Source organism: Corapipo altera, unplaced genomic scaffold, assembly GCF_003945725.1.
Source record: "Corapipo altera isolate COAL_440 unplaced genomic scaffold, ASM394572v1 0, whole genome shotgun sequence".
NCBI classification, from domain to species: domain Eukaryota; kingdom Metazoa; phylum Chordata; class Aves; order Passeriformes; family Pipridae; genus Corapipo; species Corapipo altera.
The window spans coordinates 72,236,738-72,259,586 of record NW_020884872.1 but is presented as its reverse complement, the minus strand read 5'-3'; the positions used below and the strand labels follow the sequence as shown (position 1 = coordinate 72,259,586).

General features: G+C 40.9%; 1 protein-coding gene across 10 annotated transcripts in view; it reads right to left on the bottom strand.

Annotated features, from left to right (window-relative positions):
• SPATA13 (spermatogenesis associated 13) overlaps window positions 1-21,647 on the bottom strand; it is a 103,557-nt gene extending 81,910 nt beyond the window's left edge. For all 10 annotated transcript variants that reach the window (XR_003529115.1, XR_003529119.1, XR_003529116.1 and 7 more), the window contains exon 1: window positions 21,630-21,647. Coding sequence is in view for 3 of the 10 variants with exons in the window: in XM_027652250.1 (XP_027508051.1) it covers window positions 21,630-21,632 (3 nt within the window). In the remaining 7 variants the exon portion in view is untranslated. The remainder of the gene's footprint in view (window positions 1-21,629) is intronic.
• Between the last annotated feature and the right edge of the window lie 1,202 nt (window positions 21,648-22,849).

Below are 22,849 nucleotides of genomic sequence, written 5' to 3'. Positions count from 1 at the left end.
GAAGTCTTACCCTTTGAGGAAGTTTCATTACACTTTTAAAAGATTCTGAAATATAGATGCAGCATCAGTAGGTATTTCTCAAACTATATCAGCTAATATCCTGACCCGATACCAAATATGTGAGTGCTATTTTAAATGTTATAAATGTTTTAAGAAACTGTTTGATATGATGAAGTTTGTAAAGCTCTGGCACAAAACCATGCTGCTGTGTATTTCACTGTATATGTAAAGACAAAATATTCTCATAAGACAAGGTTTGGTTAAATTTTTTAAATATTTTAAGCTCCAAAAGGGTGGACCATTAGTCCCCCACACTGGCTTCACAAATAATTCAGTGAAACCCATGGAACAACTGAAAGTGTTTGCAGCTCTGGTGGCACCAAGATGGTATGAGGGAGCTGCAGTTCTGACCAAAAGCCATCATTTTCTTCAGTTTGTTAAGCTGACCTGGTTACAGTTGTGCAACTGCTGGATGCAGCGCAGGGAGATGGGTGGGCAGTGCAACAGGACTACAGAACAGCAGCTCCCAGTTACACTAGGTTATATGTAATATTAAACTCCCGTCTAAGCTTGTTTATGCCTGTGCTCTCTCAGTCAAATGAGACAATAGTCTTTCCTCATCCTACAGATTGTAAACCACTGGGTATAGAAAATCAGAGTCTTCACAAACTCAAAACCTCAAGTTTGAATAATGTATCATCATCTAGCAAAAAATTATAAAATATACAAGAAGTAAAGCAGATTTATTTCTGTACACTGTGCATACCAGGTACCCTGATGTTAGCAATGTTATAAGCACTGAAGTCACTCTTCTCTTTGTAAATTGAGCCCAGATCCATGAAATAAACTATTAATTGGGAGTGGGGGTGGGATGTGAAGTCATATATGTTCTGTATTATCTTTCAATATCTTTTGTGCTAAGTCTGTTTGGCTTTCTTTTACTGAATATGTTTTTGACCAATGTGAAGATAACCCACTTAGACTGCTTACTTAGAAATTATATCATAATTAGACAGTTTTACCACACATAGATAACTAAGAATTGCAGCAATTTGATAACACCATCCATAGGATTTCATGAGATAACAGACAGTTGTACAAGCGTACTTATTAGGCCTGCTATTGAGGATGTACCACTGTATTGATTCGATAGCAGAAAAGTCCTGTGGCCTTTTGTAACGGTGTTTTAGAAAGCAATGAGTGAAGGAACACAAGAAATGGGCTCTGGCCCAGAGCTGTGAGCAAAAAGCATTAGCAGCTGCTTAGTGCTATGTTTGCAAATGCTCTAGTTCCTGCAGAAGCACCTAATCCTTCCTGAATTCTGGCCAGCCTTTATGGTTAAGTGCAGATAGTAAAAGGCTGTTCTGGATTACCTTCTTATCTGTATGGTCCGTTTTGTGTGACAATGGATCTTCGGCTAGAATTTTAAAGCTTAATTATTCTGGCCAAGTATTCGGGGTCTATTTACATTGCAATGTGCGCCAAAGACCTTATCTGGTGGGGAATGGAAGGTGGGGTGGGAAGTTTCCTTAGCCATAGGAACAAAACAAGGCAGGGAAAGCACAGGAACCCACAAAGCCCTTAATGCAAATCATAAACTTTCTATGGGCATCCTTGAACTCTCCTATAGAATGTGATGCTGATATATGTCCGGCGGTGGAAGGCTCAAATATCCTTTCAACAGTGTCTAGAGGGATTAGTAGATTGTCAGAGCAGGGGCTGAGAACTGCTTTCCATTTCAAGGCTGACCCCCTTAGTGCTCCGACCATAAATTGGGTTTTACAGAACCATTTCCTTAGGATCCTACTCAGTCCAGCAAGATGCAGCTCACAAAAGGCCACTAAATACTGAGGCAAACTTAAAAGGCAAAACCCAGAATAAAAGCACACAACAAACAAACAAGAAACTTTGTGGTCCACTATTTGAAAAGCTAAAGCTGAAATTCATGTTTTTTGAAGGGATGCCCATTACCCAAAGCAAATCAATGAACTGAGCTCATTTTGTTTCACTTGCTTAAATTTTCTAAACTTTGTACATGTACCTCTGTTCAGTATGGTGTTCTGGAAAATATCTTGGCATCACCTTATTGAACTTCATTGAATCCGGACTCTAAATACCACAGTGTTGGATATATCAGCTATAGCAAATAGATAGACTGCCTGATGAGGCAGGTGCTCTATATTCAAAGGGAAGTGCAAGTGCAATGTGTTTACTGCCTACAGCTCTTGATGATGAAGCTGTGCCACTCATTGCAGCAGCTGCTGATGAAAGGGTTGTCCTCTTTATGCTGGAGCTGGAGTTTGTCTGACTTCACCATTACCTGATTTATCTCAGTGAGCAGAAAAATCTTCATTTTCTTCCTGTGGGATTGTTTTACCTGTATTAACTCCTTGACCTCCTCACTGCAGAATCAAGACGAACATCAGCACTGCTCCAAGGGGAACAGCAGGATTGCACCAAAGTGGAAAGCGGAGAGAGGCTGCCTGGCACTTTTTGTCAGTACCTATCTTTTAGCCCAGTTCAAATATACTGCCTGACTGTACCCATGGGGCACAGTTAGAGATGTTGTCCAGGCCACAGACAAAGAGGGTTAAGAGGTTATTTTTTCATCACTCTCACACTTACATGAAGATTATTGTCTCTTCAGACCTGCCAACAATGTGACACGTTTTCTCCCCCCCTCTTCTCACTCTCAAAATGATCTGGAAAAAAGATCTGTGAAAATCCCTGAGGCTAATACAGATCATTTTCACAGAACTGCACCAGGAAGTGATGAAATGAGCAATTTTATCACTGCATCAGAGAGTAGGGTTTCACAAGGTGCATGCCTTAGTGAATAGCTTGTTACCACTGAAACAGGGCATAGAGTTTCCTCTCTCGCTTCTGGGCAGGGGTGTTCACGTCCACCTAATGCCAGCTCTACTGTTCCTCTGACCATTTAATGAATCAATTCAGCTCACTCAACTGACAGAAAATGCTTCTTTTATTTTCCCTGTTTTTCTACAGCCTGCGAGATGAACCGGCTCATGTAGGAGTGACAGAGCATTTCACAACATGCAATCAGGAACCAGGACCATGCTTGGGTTGGAGTGCATCCTGATGGGAACAAAGGGGAAGAAGGGCTCAGTGTACAATAACAGCTTAACACGGGTCAACTCCAGCCTCCCACCAACAATAGCCATTACTGCTATTTCCTAGATGAGCCTGTGGTCAGTCCCAGCACATACTTTACAAGCTGTGGTGAGGATAGATGGATGGTTTGCACAAAACGCTGGAGACCTTTCATCTCCTCTCAGGGAAAAGTTCTTTCTTGACATAGACAGGAACACCTCCCAGGAAAGTGTTAATTTGTTTAAAGCTGCTGTGCAGCTCCTTTGGCCTTCAAGGTCCCAGGAGCTTTGAATCACCAAGGTGTCCATTCAGATGTTGCAATACTTGGACAAACTGCCAGAGGACTTTGGCAGGAGAAAAATCAGGAAAATAACACGGAAGATTAAATGATGTCTTTCCATCGGACCTTGTTACATTCATTTGAATTTCTGCCTTCTCATTTACCCAGTTACCTTGTGATTCTTGACTGCTTTGCTTGCAAGCCTACACCAGCTCCCACCCCAGCCCTGGTACAAATGCTGACATCAACTTCCCCCTCCCCCTGGCACTCACCTGCTAATGAAGTAAAACTGCAAAGAGGAGGAAGGAAACTCAGGGAGTGTCAAATGGCAGCCTGAGTGCCAGCATACCGTAGCAGGCTGGTGCAGTTACCCCTGGCTTTGCTTCAGAAGGATTTGGGGAACATAACTCCTTTTTTTTAGTAGCTTTTGTAGCAAATACTTCAAGGCTGACATTCTCCCTCCTCCCTTGCTGGCTTCTGTGCTATGCAAGTTACCAGAGCTGGTCATGCTTCAAACAGGGCTGAACACTTGTGGGAGTGATTTCAAATTGCTTTCTAAATGTCCTGCTTAGAGGGAGGCATAACATTTAAAGAGGTAGTTTGCCTTCTAAAAGGGCCTCTAAAGGTCTCCCAACATTAGTGTTCAAGTCTCTTGCTCAGCTGATCCAGCAAGCTGAAAGATCAGTTTGCATCATGCCTTGACTGACAGTTTTGGATTTCCTCCTTTAGCTGCGATTCTTCTGGATGAGAAATGCTGAGAGAGGTAGGACTTCGAAGCTGTATGGTTTCCCAAGTACGGTCTTCTTGTGACACAGCATCAGTCAATCAATCAATCAATATTGGAACGTTGCTCTTTAAATAACATATCTGCATGTAGCTCAAGCTGTGATACCAACTCCACCAGTAACCTCTGACCACCGAATCAAGTTAAAATCTGTCTGCCACAGAAAGGCCTTTGCTATCCTTCCATCCAATTCCCCTTCCTATCCATCCCCATTTCCACATTCCTCTCTCTCCCTATTTACTTGTCATGACTTAATTCTCTGCTGTTCTTGTGAGTTGAATTGGCTTATTCTTATTCTGTAATTGGAGCAGTGCCAGAGCTGGCAACAAGGCAAGTAGTAAGGACACATGGTGAAGAGAAGTGGGAGAAAGAATGGGTGAAGAGACCGGATTTCACTCTTGTCCAAATTGCAACCTACTGGAGAGTCAGAAGGCAGGGCAGGGCACAAAGAATTGAAAAGGTAGAGACAGAGCGCAGATAACAAGTCATGCTGTGCCTATGTCTGCACGGGATGCTATAGTCTGAGATGATCCCAGAGAGTAGCTGTTTTCCCATCCTGATTATATACAGGATCAAGTCAACATGGGAGCAAAGAGCTGACTATTGTTCAATTTCATGTTCTAGGCAGTTTTGACACGAGCCCACAGGTCTCCAGCACTCTCCGGTCGTGCTGTATTCAAGCAACTACAGGAGGAAAGGGTGGTGTGTGGCTGTGGGAAGCACATCTAATTTGTCTAAGTTCCAATTAAGTAAGACCTCTCTTCTTTTACGTGTCAAGTGTCACTCTTTGGCAAAGCACATGGATAAGCCTGGCTTCTCAGGCCCCCGGGAACATCAGTCAGGAGAGCAAATCCCCACGGAGCCTGCAGTTCTGGTAAGCTCTGTGGATCTCAGCTGGTGGCTGCTGTCATGCTCCCTGGGACTTGCCACATGACTTGCCTTACTTGGGATTTCCCATTAGCTGGACTATCCCATGCTGGAGGGCTGATTAGCTATCTAGTTACAGTGGTCCCACTCCAAAAAAATGACTGAGAAAAACAACCCCCAAGCTCACAGAGTTGGCCATTTCTCAGCTGCCATGTGGGAACAGAGAGAAAGCCTTTGAGCAGCCAGCTCAAAAGACCTACTGGTATCTCTGCTGAGGTCCTGACAGGATGACTTCATATGTTCCTGCCCCAAGGCTTTTTAAGCAATATGTATGTAAAAGCTGAAGCTGAGCATGTTTTAAAACTCATCAGTCCTCTATGTAATCAGTGCCTTATTAGATTTCCAGCAATGCAAAGGGACTAATAGTTGGTTTGGAAGCTACTTGGAAGTATCTTTTTCATTTTATGTTCACTACTGTTTTTCCATTTTGCTCCATGTAACTAAATTAAGTGTTCTGATAACAGTGCTAAGAGCAGTGGAAAGGCCAACATATTAAATAAACTTGGCTACCTCTCATATTTTACATGCCATCTCTTGCTCACAGCCTGTAGGTTTAAGTGCCTGGCAGCTGGAGCCAGGGCACAGAGCAGAGTCCTTGGAATACACTCTTTCTTGCTTCATCTGACTCTGAGTTTGTCAACCTTTACTCTTATCTGTTCACCAGAGCAAGAAACAGAGCTTTTTGCACAGTACTTCAAACACTGATCTGCAGCCCAGATGGTTGGAGGCCTATTGGGACCAAAGGAAAAGAGTGGTTTAGAACTACCCTGGAAAGTCTTTGAACCTCAGGAAGACTTCAGTAAAACAGTAGGGTACTGCCACCATCCGCTCCAGCCACTATACTGCCAGGATGCCAAGAAAATCAGGAGAGTTTGTTTTGTTTTTTTTCTGGATCGCCAGTACAGTATTAGTCTGAACATAACTTGCTCACTGATGGATATTATGGAGTTATAGTCATATTTTCTTTTCCACCCTCAGCTGTCAGTTGGGGGTGAGAAGCTGGCCTCCCAGGCTGTCTGCCCTCGAGCCTGGCAAGGCAAGGCAACATCTGTGGCCAAATAGTCCAGAGAAGGGCCACAACTCATTTACTGGCTCCTGAGGACAGGAGCAGGTATTTGGAACAAAGTAGTCTCTTGTTCAGAATAGAAAACTGTTTACTCTGACATTGGTGACACACTGTGGGTGTTTTATTTACTATTCTTACCCGTACTGACATCTCACTGTGTGAGTGCACTCAGCAAGTCCAAAATAAAATTATTTAGAAAACATTGACTCATATGTGGAGTTGCTTGATTTCTATCTTGATGAGTGCTGTGGAAATGTTAGTCTATTAAGGAAAGTGAACCACTTACAGATCATAAAAGTTTAGTAGAGTAGTTGACCCCTGCAGAGTTTGGTAACATCACCAATGTGAAGACAGTGTTGCTGTTCTTCTGGTCCTCCGGAAACTCGCCCTCTGTAGCTCCATAAGGTCAGCAAAGCCAGTGCATCCTCTCACTTGTGATCTATGGAGCATATCCCATCAGGGTTTTGTCTTCTGCCCCTCTGTGAGTGGCAGACACTGCCTGCTTATCCCTGCTCACAAAAACACGGCTCAGCCCAGCCTTCACAAAGCTCACTCCAGACTTTTCCTGGAATAGTTCTCTGAGTTGCAGGGGCCCCAGTGACATTTTCACCCTGTTATGCTAAGTAGCAGTCATGGTTCCTACAGTCAGTCGCATTGGTCCACATATTTAGTTGTCAGTGAGTTGAATACAGTGGCTGTCAGATCATAATCAGGCTGGTGCAACAACCAGCAGCCAAATGTCAGTTGACAGAGGACTTCAGCCTCCTAAAATCATCATTTTCTCTATTAGTAGAAGGGCAGTTTTCTGAATAAAGAGCTCAGCACATGCTTTTTATAAAGTCACAGGAAACTACACAGAAGAGTGTTTTTGGAGGGAAACATTACTGTCAGAGGGAGAAAAAGCATCTTTGTTTTAAAAGAAAATTTTTTAAAACCCTAAACTTAGTATCATTTACTTTGGCTTTCTTGGCACACCCTGGGGTGTTTACCAATGGAGATGAAAATTTATAGAGTTCAGGCCCCTCAGAGAAATGATTGCACTGGTCAAATTGCTCGAAGTTTGCTTATGGCAATGGCTTCACCAGAGACTTGTGTTTTGGTTTTAAGTAAACAAATAGCATTACAAGTAGGAGGGTGATGATTCAGGTACAAATACACAGATCTGTTATATATAGCAAACATTATATATGCCTAAGATTCCCCTGATACTTTAAAAAGGTCGGTTTTAAAGGACTAAATTGTCACCCTCTGAAACTCTATAGGTTCTAACTTAACAACTGCAATATAATTAATGTATTACTTTAAAAAATAGAAATATTTCTACTTCTTTTGAATTAGGCCAAATAGCACATTTCAAAATACAGGTTTTTTTACTTTTGACATAAATAGCCAGAATTTCTTGCAAATGTTTGCTGATTTCAGAAAACATAGCACTTGGTTATGCCTGGAAAATGGAAGGGTGCAGAGTTTGTCAGCAAACAGCCTTGCCATTCATAAAAAAATCCAATCCTCTGTGCTGGTCTAGACCTCTAAGCTTTTCCATGGGATGAAGGATTTCTGACAATGCCTACCTTTCAGACCCATGCAGACTATTATTCAGGAACAAAGTAACTCATTCTTGAAATGTGCTTCTTCCCCACCTACCCTTACTCACAGAGCAGTGTAGTTATCAAGCAGGAGACACACAGCAACTCAAAGGAAGGGTGGTCATGGAGCTATTTCCCTTTGTAAATAATTTCATATAAAACTCTTCTCTAATTTTTTACATCAGTACATAGACACATGTTTCAGTTCTGGTTATGTACACCAACAAATAAACTCATCCAAATGACAGCAACACAGTGACTTACAGTGGAATACATTTTTGCAAGAACAACTACCTCTCTGGAAACTGAATTTCAGCAGCAGTTCCCTAGGAAAAAACAGGAAAAGCATACTGAAATGTTGTTCTTTTCTACCTACCCTAATCTACTTCATGTTTTCCTTAGTGTAGTCCCTCTATAGTGTTGCAGGTGTATGGAGGGACACTTGAAAGGAACAGAAGTCACAGCTTCTTCCGCTTGATTCCATTAGTACTGCAGGCACCATTTGCACGGTGAGCAAGGGAGTGGTTGAGATTCAGAGGACAGCTGTGTTTGCTTTGTTGCCCTTCCTTACCTATGCATATAGTCATCTTTAAGCAAAAAGTATCCACAAAGTCTTCATGAACACACAGTGAACTAAACTAAAGAGAAAGAAAGTGATACAGAAGACAAACAAGGCTTGCCACGGACAGACACAATCACCAATGCCACCCTCAGCCACAGAGAGACATCGACTCCCAAACACAGGTTTCCTTCCCCAAGCAATGGGAGAGGGCCCCCAGACAAATGAGGTCAAGCCTGGGTCAGTGAAAGGAGGATATAGGTCTTTTAATGTGTAATGAGGCAGAACCTAAAAATCTAATGAAGACAAAGGAAAAGCAGCCAGGTCAATGGGGAGCATCAGATGCAGCCCTGAATCTGCTAGATACTACAATGGGGACAAAGCACATTCAAGACTCAGACATGACAGGGACTCCATTAGCCAAATACTAGTTTTTCTTTGCAATTCAGCAAAATCCCAAACCACAGGCCACTGAGCCACTGCCAGCATAGGGCCAGGAGAAACACTTCACTTGTCTTTGGGTCTCTGGTTTCTAGTTTGTGCTATGGTCCTAGAGATAGAAGAGCTGCTCAAGACTGCCTTGGACATGAGGGAAAGCTTTGGGCTTCCTCACGAACTCTCAGATCACACACATTCCCACTTGTGCCCTCAGTGCAGGCCTCTGGGAGAGTTAGGGGCAAGGGCAAGAGAGTGGAGATTAACATCTCTGGTATTTGTGGTAAATCCAGGCCTGTCTAATTATGCTTATAAGAGATTAAAAGTACGAAATGTGCATCTAGATGGAGACATGCTGAAAGACCATTACTGACTTAAAAGAGGGCTTTGAGCTGGAAATCACCTGGGAGATCAGAATCAAAATCCATGGTTGCCTTGCAACCTTCTACAGAGTCTGAAGCTAGGCAGAAACTAACCTCAGCATTAGTAAAATAAGTGTAGATAGTTACTGCTGCATTGCCAATCTTCATATTATTTTCTGTTCCAAAGAAATTCATAGAGCTGAAACGAATGTGTCACTATAGCATCTTTCTGCATAATAGTTACATTCCTTCATTGGGGAAAAAAATGTTTTGCTTCCAGAAAATGACAAAACCAGAGATATAATAAACCAAGAAAGGCAGAAGATGCAACATGGCTGCTGAGGAAGGTTAACTGATGCTGATACTACATTCACAGAAAAACCTCTTGTCACTAACATGGATTTACTAGAAAGACACAAGCAGTGTCACATCTTGCAGAGTCAGATTGGTCTCACATCCCTAGAATCTGCACTCCTCATTGACCTGTATTTCCAGAATGGCCACCTTTGAGAATCAAGAAATGGAAATTAGGGGGTAGGATAAATGGGAAACACCTGTACTGACAACTTGAGAAATGGATATTCTCCCTTGAAAATTCATCTGCCTGCCCTGAGGCAGTTAGATGATCAGAAATTTCCAAAGCACCTGTGACTGCCTGACTGGGTCCTTCTTATCAAGTAGCATAGTTGGTATTGTCCCCAAATGATTATGTATACTAATGAAACAGTTCTTTGGTATCACTTTATAAATCCAAACACTTCATATTATAAATGGAAATGGTGGGTGACAACACTCTTTTCATCTTTGTTTCACAGCATCTTTTAATTCTCACTAACAAAAAAACTTGCTTTCCATTTCATCATATTTCTAATGGAATCAGTGGAAACAGGAGTCAGAGTCATCAAAATGCTGGGCACAAAGCCAGAACTTCACAAATAATAAGCAGCAGCAATAAACAAAGGATGAATTTAGCACTTGTGAGAAGTATCAAACCTAACTGAAATAAAAATAAAATTCTGTATTTATTTTACTCAGAAAGCAAAGTTAATAACAGCAATGGCAGCTCAAATACACCCCTGATGCCTTGGATTGACAACCAGGCTTGGAAGGGTCACCTCTAAGCTCAGTGACACCAAGAGGACATGCTGATACAGTCACTGACCTGTCACATCTTTGTGCAGTGACCCATTGGTCACACTTCCACCTCATCACCTGAAGTGCAATCAGTCATTGCATACTGCAGACCTACATCCCAGGGACGTGATGCTCATCGTGTGTCATCTCAACCACATACCCCAAGAAACCCATGCAAAATCCAGTAACAATTAGAAAAAAAATGAAAGGGAAGGACTGAAAGACATTCCCTTTTCTTTTGCCCTGGAGCCAGTAAAGGTATGAAAAGCACTGTCACTCAGACTCCTGTGGCTTAAGCCAGCCATTCCTGAAGCACTAAATTATTTTAATTATCCAGTTCTTTGTGGATTGTTTTAGATTTTACAGTCTTATTACTCCCACTCATGTAGGAAATCCTGAGGTGAGGTTGCATGTACTCTCTGTAATACGGTCTGTCTGATTCTCAGTCCCTGCAGCTGCAAATTTTGGGGAACACCTGCAATGTCTCAGGCAGAACAAGGTGTCCTAGAAGTGAATCAGGAGCTGCTGCGGGGGATCGAGAACCCAATCTGAGCAAACCAGGCAGAAAACATTCGTTTGAGGAACAGCCCTTCCAAGGCCAGGAGAGATACAAGCCACACATCTCTTCTTCTTAGTAACCAAGAGTCAACAATAGTTGCATTCCTCACATCTACTGGCAAATCATGATCTGACTTAATATTGACACCTAATGATAATGTACCACAGCTATTTGTGACCCTCCATAACTGCTTTGGATCTCAGAAACCACTTCAGTCTGGAAGTGCTGCATCTGTTAGATGTGAAGGTATATAAGAAAACATAAATATACCTTCTTCTTCTTAAAACAGCCTTTATTATATCCCACATTTGCAGAGAGAATGCGGCTACAAAGAAACACAACATCAAAGTCCTACAGGGATTGTAGAAAGCTAATATACCGAGAGCTGGCTTTCTTACTCTGTATTGGACTTAAATTAAATAACCCATTAAAGATATCTTGGCTAGACATAGCAGTTCAGATATCAAAAGCAACAAAGACCTTCTTGCTCAGGGTGGATGATATTCTAAATATCTCATTTTAAATGCAGTGAAGCTACCTGATAATACACAGTGCAGCAATAGACTTCTGGGCAAATCATTACAACTGTCTGCAAGGTATGACATGGAATGAGAACAAACTGTTATTTCAGACATGCAAGTCAGACAGCTTTTCATCTGGTCTTGATTATACAGGAACAGATTCCTTACTTGCATGTTTAGCATTAGGTAATAGACAATAATTAGTATTTTGCACCCCTATGCTCTAGCCCTGCTCAGAACAAGCTGTGAAGGAGGACAGATTAGCATCCCGCAAAAATCTTCCCTTTAATGGACCATGCATGAATTGTAATATGATTGGAAGTTTGTTTCAGAAGATGTTCTATTTCGCATACAGGAGTATCTCAAATGCAGACAACTCTGCAGTTCAGGTCTTCTGAACTATCTCCAAGATTGCAGTGTGACATGGACAATGTAATTACTATAATTACAAAAGAAAACAAAATGGCAAATAAATCCTGTAAAACTTGTATCTTACTGTTGCTGAGCCTCACCAAGGCAATTTGTCTTTTACTGTTTTCCCAAGTGAGTGAAAAAAAATTATGGCCTAAGAAAGCCAGAGCACATTGGTATTAGGTCCCTGCTAAAGCTGTGAAGGTGGGAGTAGGGGAGGCTGTTCACACAGCAGCATGGAGTCTGCTGATTGTGTTTTCAAGCTGCAGCCCATTAATGGCACCCTACACAGGAGCAGATTTCAAAGTGTGGCAGAGCTCAGCAACCTCTCTGCTGCTTGCTGCTCTTAGACAGGAGGCATCAGGTTGCTGGACCACAGATCATCTGCATCTGACATGCAGGACCACAGGACAGGAGAGGCTGTAGTAGAGCTACAAATGCATGGATGCAGCAGTAGGAAACCAGAGACAATTATGGGAGCCTCACACATAGCACATTATATTCAGCAAATCCTCTGAGGTGGTTTATGGTTCTGTAAGTCCACAATAAAACGCAAAATAGAAAAAATGAGATGGTAAAACATGTTACGCAAACTGTCTCATGAAGAACATACCAAGAGACCAGGACTGCAACTCCAGAAGGTGCATACTTGAGCAGAAGTGGGATAATACAGATGTACTAGTGCTTTCAGAAAACTCCATAAAAGAGTTTGGCGAAATAAACACCCGAAGAAAAGTACAAAGATCAGCATTTACAGAGCCATAGTGCTGTCTACTCTCTTATACGCATCTGAATCATGGGTCATCTACCGCCACCACCTGCGTCTCCTAGAACACTTCCATCAACGCTGCCTTCGAACAATCTTAAACATCCACTGGTCAGATTACGTGACCAATACATCTGTTCTAGCACAAGCAGCAGTCACAAGTATTGAGGCCATGTTGCTGAGAACGCAGCTGTGTTGGGCAGGACACGTCTCCAGGATGAAGGATCACCGCCTCCCTAAGATCTTGCTTTATGGTGAACTTGCCACTGGCTGCTGCAAGAGAGGAGCCCTGAAGAGAAGATACAAGGACTCCCTGAAAAAACATCTCAGTCTTGGCCATATTGATCAACATAACTGGTCTACTCTGGCCTCCAGTTGGGAGGTCTGGAGACACACCATCTATAACGCTGCTGATGCCTTTGCGAAAGCACGCAGGATCACTCTCGAGGAGAAAAGGCAACGCAGAAAGAATCGTGTCTTGCAGAATTTACCACCTAAGGAGTCTCTCTGCTGTGCCTTTTGCAACCGGACTTGTCTATCTCACATTGGCCTTTTTAGCCACCAACGTGCTTGTAGCAAATGTGGGTAGAGCCCTCCCCAAATCTTCATTCGTGAAGCTTAGCCATGATGACAAGAGAAACCCACATCCCTACACACCTATGCAGAAAGCAAATATAGTCTGGCCATCCGTGAAAAACTCAAGCTATGGCATAAAATCAAGGAGAAAATGCTAAATGTCCTGATAAGAGAGTCTCTGATGGACCACTACCTTTGGTGTTAAACTCTGGCTCTTAAGACCCTTCAGTGAATCTTTAATTCTAAAATTACCGGACTTTTATTGAGTCATCTTGTGGTTATATGAAGCTTACAGTGAATTTTCAAACGTTTGGAGAAAAAAACCCAGTGTTGTCAAATCAGCTACTCTATAAACAACCAACACACTAAATGCACTTTTGGCCATAGAAAAAGCTGAATTTGTTCTTTTAAGGCAATATTTACATTTAGTGCATGCAGTTTGATTTCTCCAGGCTAAGTTTATGCACTTAAAATCTTTTTTGAGACCCTGGAGAAATTCCCTAGGGATTAGACAGTGAGGAACAGGCAATGCAGATTTCTCTTTGGGACTCTAGGAATCTAAATTATATGGACTCTGTAGGACACATAGCTGTGTGCGTTTTACTCCTGGGGTATTTGAAGAACTCAAAGGGCCATCTCTAAAGAAACCATGATGCTCTCCTGGTCCAGGGCTAACTAGGGGCTATTGCAGCCCTGATGAACCTTAGTTCATCATCTACAGTGACTGGGCAATGATGTCCCTTTATATCTTTTGCACTGCCATTTACTACTTTCCAAATCTTGCCAGCCAGCTATATTTATTTGACCATCAGGTTCTTTCCTTGTGTCTTTAGAATGGTTTTCTGGTTTATTTAGTCATTGTAAGTCTGATGTATCAGGGGTTAAGTACTGAGCTCTCAAGTGTTTGTTTCGCAGGGATTAATTTAAGATACACTGCACTGATATGTGTTTTTAAATTTCCTCCTTGGGTAAGATTTAAACGGTAGTTTTGAAATGTATATACCTCCAGGCAGCTCAAAGCAATTGCTATTTTGTCTTGAAGGAAAACATCCTATAAGTCACCTTAAGTCACGTGTGCATTAAACAAGGAGTCATTTAGTAATATCTCAGTACTGGGTGAACTAGATATCCCTGTCTGAAGTCTACCTGGCTGGAGATACAAAAGATGTAAGGGGAGAAATCCCACATGTTGCCACCACTGCAGCACCTAGATGTGGGGAGCAACATCTAAACCTAGACACATCTCCTTGTCCTTTTCACACAGACAGCACGATATTATCAAAACACAGTGGATGGAAAAAAGCCTGATACCAGATATCTGATGGAGTCACAGCTGCTAAAGAGGAGCATACTTGTGGAGGCAGCAGGAAAAACAAATGGACACAGCCAAAGATGCCACCACACAGCCAAGAACTATGCAGAGAGAGGGGCCCATTGGGGGTCATGCTCTCCAGACATGCTCACAGCCTGCTGGGAAGATTTGTCTTCAGACAGGAGGGACAGCTGCCAAAGCACCTCTGAACACTCAGGGAGCTCCGTACATCTGTCACTGACTAGCTAGTCCCTCTCTACCTCTGTCTTCTTCCGCTTCACACCATCACAGCCTCCCTCTCATTACACCTCCTAGGGCTTCTCTCCTCAGTACTCGCCCCCTCCATGTTATTCCTTCTTCACTTACCTCTCTAGCTGTTTCATTCCCCCTAAGTAAGGCAACATGAAGAATTTTTTTGCTGCAGATTCATTGTGAGCTCTACCCTTTAGTACTGCCTCTCTCAGGGCGTGAGCTTCATTTCAGATAACATTTGAGGTTCCCTGTCACTAGGGAGAAAAAGACATTTTTAGGAAGAAATTAATTTTTATAATGTCCAGCAGACATCTATCTGCCTTTGGCCAGGTGAGTCCTATCCTTAGTGTGTATTGCTTTCCCAAACCCATGAGGCTGATCAGGGGCTGTTTGTCATTCTCAGTTTGTCCAATGTCTTCAAGTTTACAACAATCCTTCAAGTTTATTTTGCATGGAAAAATCCTTGTGTAAAATGTATTAGTGGTTTCATCAGTCTCATGATAAACATGATTAATAACACATTTGTGTTACACAGCAGTGTGCAAAACATTAACTGGACTTCCTTTTCTTTTTCCCCAGAGCATTTTTGCGATCACTTTAACCAGCAAGTCCTTATAGTGGTTAGCTACCTCTCTCCTTAGCAGGGCCATTGCACAGAGATGAAGTGATGAAAAGATTCTTGGGGCCACAGAGAGAGACCAAAAAAAAAGAAGTCTGACTCTACATCTTGAAGACCCAACAGCTTCCAAGTCTCTGCTCCCAGAAACAGTAATATATTTTACACAATGATTTTTCCACACAAAATTCATAATGTTCCTGCTACAAAAAACAGAATGCAAGAGAATCCCAGAGCCAGGCTTCCCACTCTTTCTTCTCTTTCTCTGGGTTTCTGAAGTCTTCAGTCTTTTCTTATAATGGCAGAACTGGGCAGAAGTTCTGAAAAATAATTCCCATTCTCATTCGAGCTTAGGCCGTGTCCCAGGCTGCTGAGCTGTAGGTTTGAATACCTTCAGCCTGACCTGAACCTCCCTTCACTGATGACTCCTCCAACCCCAAGATGGAGGTTTAAGGTTGCGTGGCACAACTAAGAAGAATACTTAGCATGGTCTTCAACTACATAGTGGGAGACTGCAGGGAAGACAGCCAAATTCTTCTCAAAGGTGCACAATAGAACAGAAGAAATGGATACAAGGTGTAGCATGGAAAATTCTGACTTGATAGAGGGAAAAGGTTTTTTTTACTATGAGGATTTGGGTCACTCAGAGAGGTGGCAGAGCGTCCATCTTTGAATACACTCAGAAGTTGACAGGACAGGGCCCTGAACAACTTGCTGTCATGGGAGATGCTTTCCAGAAGACTCTCAATGAGAGGTTCCAGAGATTGTGGGAGTATCTGTGTTATGCAGACAGTGTAGGACAGATGCATTCACATTAAGTGCTCAGAAGCCACAGCAGATGCCAGAAACCATTTAATTGTGGTACTGTAACGCAGGCTAATTTGCATTGCTCCTTTTTCAAACCTGTGGTTCAGCTGGGGCCTCTTTGTTTCCCTTCTGGTAACAAGTATGAACTATACCAATACAGGGTGGTTCAGTGTGAGGTCAACTACTTTAAAATGACCATGCATTACTGATAAAAGGTTTAGTGGTAGATGTTGTACTTGTAGGCTTGTCAGCCTAGCTCTCCTGCGTTTTGAAAAGATGCTGTATTTATGACAAGACTGAAAGAAGTATTTTCTTGCCTCAGACAAAACATCCATTCTTTTTAGATTTTGAATTGACTGAAAAATGTCTATGATCATTGCTAGAAACCCATTTTATTCCACCTCCTCTGCTGAGCTTGCCACCCCTAACCTCATGGAAGGCTACCTGAGAATCACAGGAACTCATTGCTTTTAAGATGCCATCAGAGAGATTTGTTTAGGAGTATATCACTGGCAGGTGTTAAAAAGGCAGTTATGACTATTTTACAGCCCTAATGCTACTTGCATTTCTTTACTGCCAAATATTAAAGTAAAAATTGGAGAGGGAAGCAATGATGAATTAGTCTACATAGGATTATTTGTAGTTCTCATGACTTAAGTGTGTTTTCTTCAAATAACAAGCACAGTCAGATTTCTGAGGATAATCCATGCTGGCCTGGTTTATTTAAATTGATTAGAAGAGAAATGTTGCCATTACCTTCAATGGAAGGTAAAACTAAACAGCCTTGAAAATCCCAGCTGTAGCAAAAATAGACACAGCTGATTTGTTGGTTTATTATTGATTTCAAAATAAAGGGAAAAGTGTATTTATGGTGGTCAGGATCAGCACAGGGGATGCATTGTGCTGAGAGCAGGATGTAGAACAGATAATGTGGCAGAGTAACAGCATCTGTGGCCAGGTTACTAATGGGAAGAAAAGGCAGAGGTGTCTAGGAATGGGGCAAGGGGCAGAGCAGGACTGAAAGAAGAGCTTCTGTGTAGTTGCTGGGAAGATGTGTCAAGAAATGTATTTCTACTAACTAATTAGATTTTACTCTAAAATAGTTTTGTACTTACGCAGGTTTTTATGTCAGAAATTTATGTATGTAATTTAAATTGGATATTATTTCTTTCTTTTCACTGTGACTTTCACATTGTCTAGGTATTAGGTATTAGATATCAGTCAGAAGTCTTCATGTCATTTGTGTGATATTTGCTATGAGATTTTCCTCAGCTGAGAGAAGTTTGGTGCATATTGGAGAGGTACAGGGAAGTACAGCAGTAAACAATGAAATGTTTATGATATTCTAGATGAATGAAATTGATTATTGTATTACTTTGATGAAGGTTGGACAGTTGCAGGGAGCCATAAAACTAGATTGATATTCTGTGGACATTGCAATTTTTCTTACACTTGCAGACTGCATGACGTGAGATTTTAATCTAATTTATTACTGATTATCAGATTCATAATTCATTTTTTATTAGTTTCATTAACTAGTACTGAATTCATCCAGTACGTTACTGAAATGAGAAGATTCACAAATCTGGAAGCAACACATTTTGGTATTTTTTAACTAGCAACTGAGGGATAAATTTCATTGTATCTATTACAGATACTCTCTACTGATTTCATGAACAAACTTACAGAATTAAATAATCTCCATAGGGAAGCTATCACCAATGCATCAGATATAGTTCAGAATTACTTTCTTTTGTGAAGAAACCTGCTACAAAAGTCCCTCCTGCAAAGCTTTTGTGAAAAGCTATGTAAAAAATGCAATTATGTAGGCACTCTCTCTTCACCTTAAGTTTTACCCTATTCATTTGAGAATATACATCCTGGTAAGGGTTTTAGACTCCAGGCACAACCTTGGCCAGGTTTGCAACTTGCTTCTCTGCTCTGTGTATTTGTATGCTTCCCACTGGATCTGTATCACAATTTTGCTTCAAGGAAGTTCTAAGTGGTTTTAAGGGTATTTAATTTTTTTCTCCAAGTTAATATAACAAACTGCCAAAAAAAAGTCTTCAGAAAGGCTGAGAGGCAAGATTTAATCTCATTTGCCAAGGGAAATTTTCACAGTTTCTCGCCCTCCAAATAATATTCTTTGAATAACTTCTAAGGATTTATCTATGGATCTTTAAAGTGTGATCAATCCTCCACAGAAAACTGAATTACAAAAAGATCTGTCTATCCCTATACTTGTTTTCAGCTTTGCTGAATATGCAAGCTCTCCACATGACAATTTAGTTCAGAACTAGCAAAGAGATAATTTCATAAATTCCTCAAAAACTGACACTATTTGTTCTGAAAATAATGCACTTTCATGTATCAGAATGGTTTTGGCATCCATTCACAGATAATGAGTTTGCAAATGGGATCGGTAAATACATCAGTGCTGTAAATACGTTGGTGCTGTTTTGATAAGAAGTTAGTCATGGGACATGCAGTATTCACTTTCTCCATATGAAGCACACTGGTGTGCACTGCCCCTCATTGATTCAGCCCAGAACTTATAGGGATCACATTTTAGATTGCATAATGAGAATTTATAATAACAACAATTTAGAGGGAAAAAAACCCTTAGCCTGAATTCACTCAGTCAATCAGATATGTAAGATGACAAACTGGGACAACGTTGAAGCTTTATGAGGAAATATCAAATTTACAAGACTGTAGTCTGTTTTGTCTTCAATCTGGGTGGCATTTGGCAACATAACTCAGAGCAGTCAGTACTTTACCAGTACACAGCCAAAACCAATTTACAGAGTAAAATGGTTATCACAAGCAATTACCAGCTTCTTAAACCCTTGGAACGAGAGTTCCAGCCACAAATTTGAAGATCTAACATCTTTCCATGTAATTAAAGACTTATGCATATTCTTTCAGTGCAGTCTGTAATTAATACCCCAAATTAAGCAGTGTTTAGATATGTATTACATGCAAGTGAGCTAGCTGATAATCCGATTAGTTAAGCAGTGGTTTTCCTCTGTGGTTTACAGATCACTGAGGATCAAGGAACTGCTTCTAAAGAATTTGGAAAGGACAGCTGTGGGAGCATCTCATGTTACACCACACCAATACAATTCCAAGGCAATTACCACAGTAGGCTGCCTGACTGTCCCCACTATGAGCTCTGTTGTCTTTCTGGTGCCAGAAGCAGAAAAGCAACTGGGGAGCTGTAGGGCAAGTCAATTCAGTTCACTTCCCCACCTGGAAAGAAAATTAACTTTCAGATGGAAACAAGATTCAACTCAAAAAACCCTGTAGGAAGTAGAGCAAGAAGGAAAGAAAAGTGGGATTAGGTTAGGCTTTTAAGAAAGTCTGTAGTTACTGAAGGCTAGATGTAATTAATGTGAAAATGCACCCATGCTACTGTCAGGCATATATGTTCCCTACAGAAGGCTCTGCACTGTGAGTGGAAAATATTGAGGTTCCCCAAGACAAAAAAGCTTAAAACTGCTTTGTATCAAGCTTTATCCTGTCTCAGGAAGTCTGTAATAATAAACAAACAAACAAACAAACAAAAAACACCAACAGAAAATAAAGAGGACTAGCATAACTAATGTGTTACTAATATAATAATTTTACTACAAAAATATTTTGCAAAAAATGGAAAATATGCCTTTGACTGTCACAAAAGTACAGTAGGTCTCAGCATCTCCTTGGAGGTGTATACCTCTACTTTGCAGTAGCAATATCCTCCAAAGTAATCTAGCACTGCAGAGACTGAAAGCACATCATAGACTCAGCAGCCTGAAAGAGCAATCATTCTGCCAAGGAAGTCTTATCCCAGATCAGCAAACAGCACATTTTGCAATGTACCTAGCAAAGAACATGTAATGATGTCATGGGCCCAACCCTTCACAAAATTTATTGTAAGCAAAGAGGGAGTATAGACCAGAGGGCAAAAAAATGCAAAAAACAAACTAACAAAACCCCCCAACATTTCTAAGACTTTACCAGGCCTTAGTGTAAGTATTAGAACTCTACATCCAATTGCATACTGTATAGATAAAGTGTTAAATTATTATTTCACCATGAAACCTCTGAAAGCCCACTTGTCCTAACACAGAGTAAATAATGAATACTTGAAATTGGAGTCTCAAACATCTGTTTGAGATGCAAACTTCCTCTTCTGTACTTTTAAACCTCATGCATTTGTTAACAGGATCTCTCTCCAAATGGCTGGAAATGTTCGCCACATACAAGAAGAATTTTAGGAGAATATAGGTTCCCTTTGGATAGGATAAAGCTCATTCAGTAAATGCTTTTCACTTCCAGAAAATTTCGCACTCTTGGGCCTCCTTTTGTATCCATAGGAAAACAACAGTGGTTTGGGTGGAAACTATAAAGCTTATTTGCTGCTCAAGTGACCTCCCGGGTAGAATGAGGTTGAGGGGGTTGAGCTGCATCCTGTTTTTCATATAGTCAAAGAAGTTAGGAATGGAATTGATCAGCCTTTGCTTTGATTTCTCCTTTTTATGCTGAGTTTGGGTTACTGTAATACTGTATGACAGAAAGTTCTGCATGACTGAATAAGAGATGTGTTTGTTACCAACTTTGTCACAGATTTAAATTTTCACAGGGAGAAAGGTTCAAACATGGGAAAATCAGGGTTATAGTGCAAATGCACAGATGAGAAGGCCAGTGTCCCTCTCTTTTCCTCCCACACATGACAAATCTCTCACTTTGTTCTCTGAATACTGGCTGACCCCTCCATTTTTTGCTTTGAGATGTTTCCGTTAGGGGTATCCCCTCAGCTCTGAAGTTTTCATTTGTTCATTCATTTCAAACCATGTTCTTCTTATACAATATGGCAGTGCCATATCCCATGGAAGTTCTGGAAGTTCTAATTCAACACTGTCGAAAATACATGGGGTCTTAACTGTCATTTACAGAAAGAATTTGTTTACATCATAAATTATTCCAGCTTCCAGACTGCCTTTCACTGACATTAGAATTGTTTAAAGACCTTTTATATCAATAAAGTAGTGTAAGAAGTCTTTTCTATAACTAATTATTAGCTCCTCTGTTTACTTGCTGTCTCTCCATCCATTTCTAGATGATGTCTCTTGCAAACTCAGTTCGTTATTCAAAGAATATTATTTGGAGGGCAAGAAGACTGGTCTATATTATCATTAAACATAAGGACCATAACATTACTTACATTACAAAAAAAAAAAAAAGCCTACATTCTGAAAAACACCACTGTGAACCCCATAAATATACCAAGCATGCTGGTATATGCTAGACATGTGATATTACTTGTGTGGATAAACCTTATATATTTCTGGAACTGATATCTTGCTGCTGCCATCCCTTGAGAATCATAGGTTTAATGCAACACAATAAAAATAGTTTAGTTGTTTGCTATGAAATGGAACCTGAAGGGTGTTCAGACAAAGTTCTTCTACTTGACCATCACTTATCCATAAAAAGTCAGTTACTCATGGACAGAAGGTTTGTATAGGAAACACACACACACTGTTAAAACCAGTACTTCTGATACTGTAAATATAATACCATTTTGTGCCTTTGGACAATCTGTGAGCTGTTTTAATTCAGTTTTCCCTTCGATGTCTTCACTCTCCCTTCTCTCTTTCCCCTTCTGTATTTTGAGCTGAGCCACTCAGGTGGCATTATGATGTCATAATGATTTAAACCATTGCTACCTTTGTTCTCTTCCATCCTTGTTGGGACATACTTAGATTTATGATAGCCACGTCTTGACCTACAAACCCAAGTTTTCTGGGCACACTTCAAACAGCCTATGGTAACACTCCTATCATTGCATTGCTACACAGAAGATGGCTTTTAAGGACAGGAAAGACAATATTAAAAACTTGTTACTGCTGTGATGCTGGACCTTGGCAGAAGTGAAAGTCCTAACCAAAATGGCATTTCCCATGAACTGGGAATTCTCTTAGTACCAAAAGTAAAACACCTTGGTAATGCACAGCTTATACACCAAGCAGCCCAGTATCCTATATCCTCTGTAAACATCTTTTTATAGAGGCCATTAGTGCCAATGGACCATAAATATTCAAGGACTATTGCTTTACTGCAGTCCTGCTACTGCCTTGAAGTGCAGTAGCAGGAAGTTTGATCCCAAAGTATGATATTGTTTACTTCCAGAAATTATGAGTTGATGATGTTTTATCACATATATTTCAAATAAAAAGCTTTTTAAAAATTGATTTCCACAAAAAAACCCCAAATTCTGGATTGGTTTGAGTTGAGGAAGGGAAAAAAAAGGACAAGTTTTTCAGTGGATTCCAGTTTCACATTATCTTCCTTATCTAACTAACTTTTCTACGTTAGTGTACATAGTATTATAGTGGGCAAATTCATTCAATCCCCAAGTATTGGAGCCAGATGAGCACTTCCCTGCACCACAGTGAGAAAAGGGAAGAAAGACAGTGGAGAATAGGATGAGAGAGAGACTTTGCTGCTCCAATGCATCTTAAAAACAGCAGCAACTGTCTTAGGAAAATTGCATAAGGGATCCAGTCATAGAAAATGAAATAAATAAAAAAATATAAATCCAAACACACTGGGTGTGAATTGTCAACTATAAAAGTCTGGTGAGTAATTCAGAGTAAAAAGAAGCTTACCACATTATTTCCTAGAAGCAGTCACTGGTTTTGTACACAGAGCTTATGTGTGACCTTGGAGCACAGCAGCCTTTGGGACTGCAAGAAACATGCCCAAGACCAGACTATGCAAATGTTACCCAGAAACTT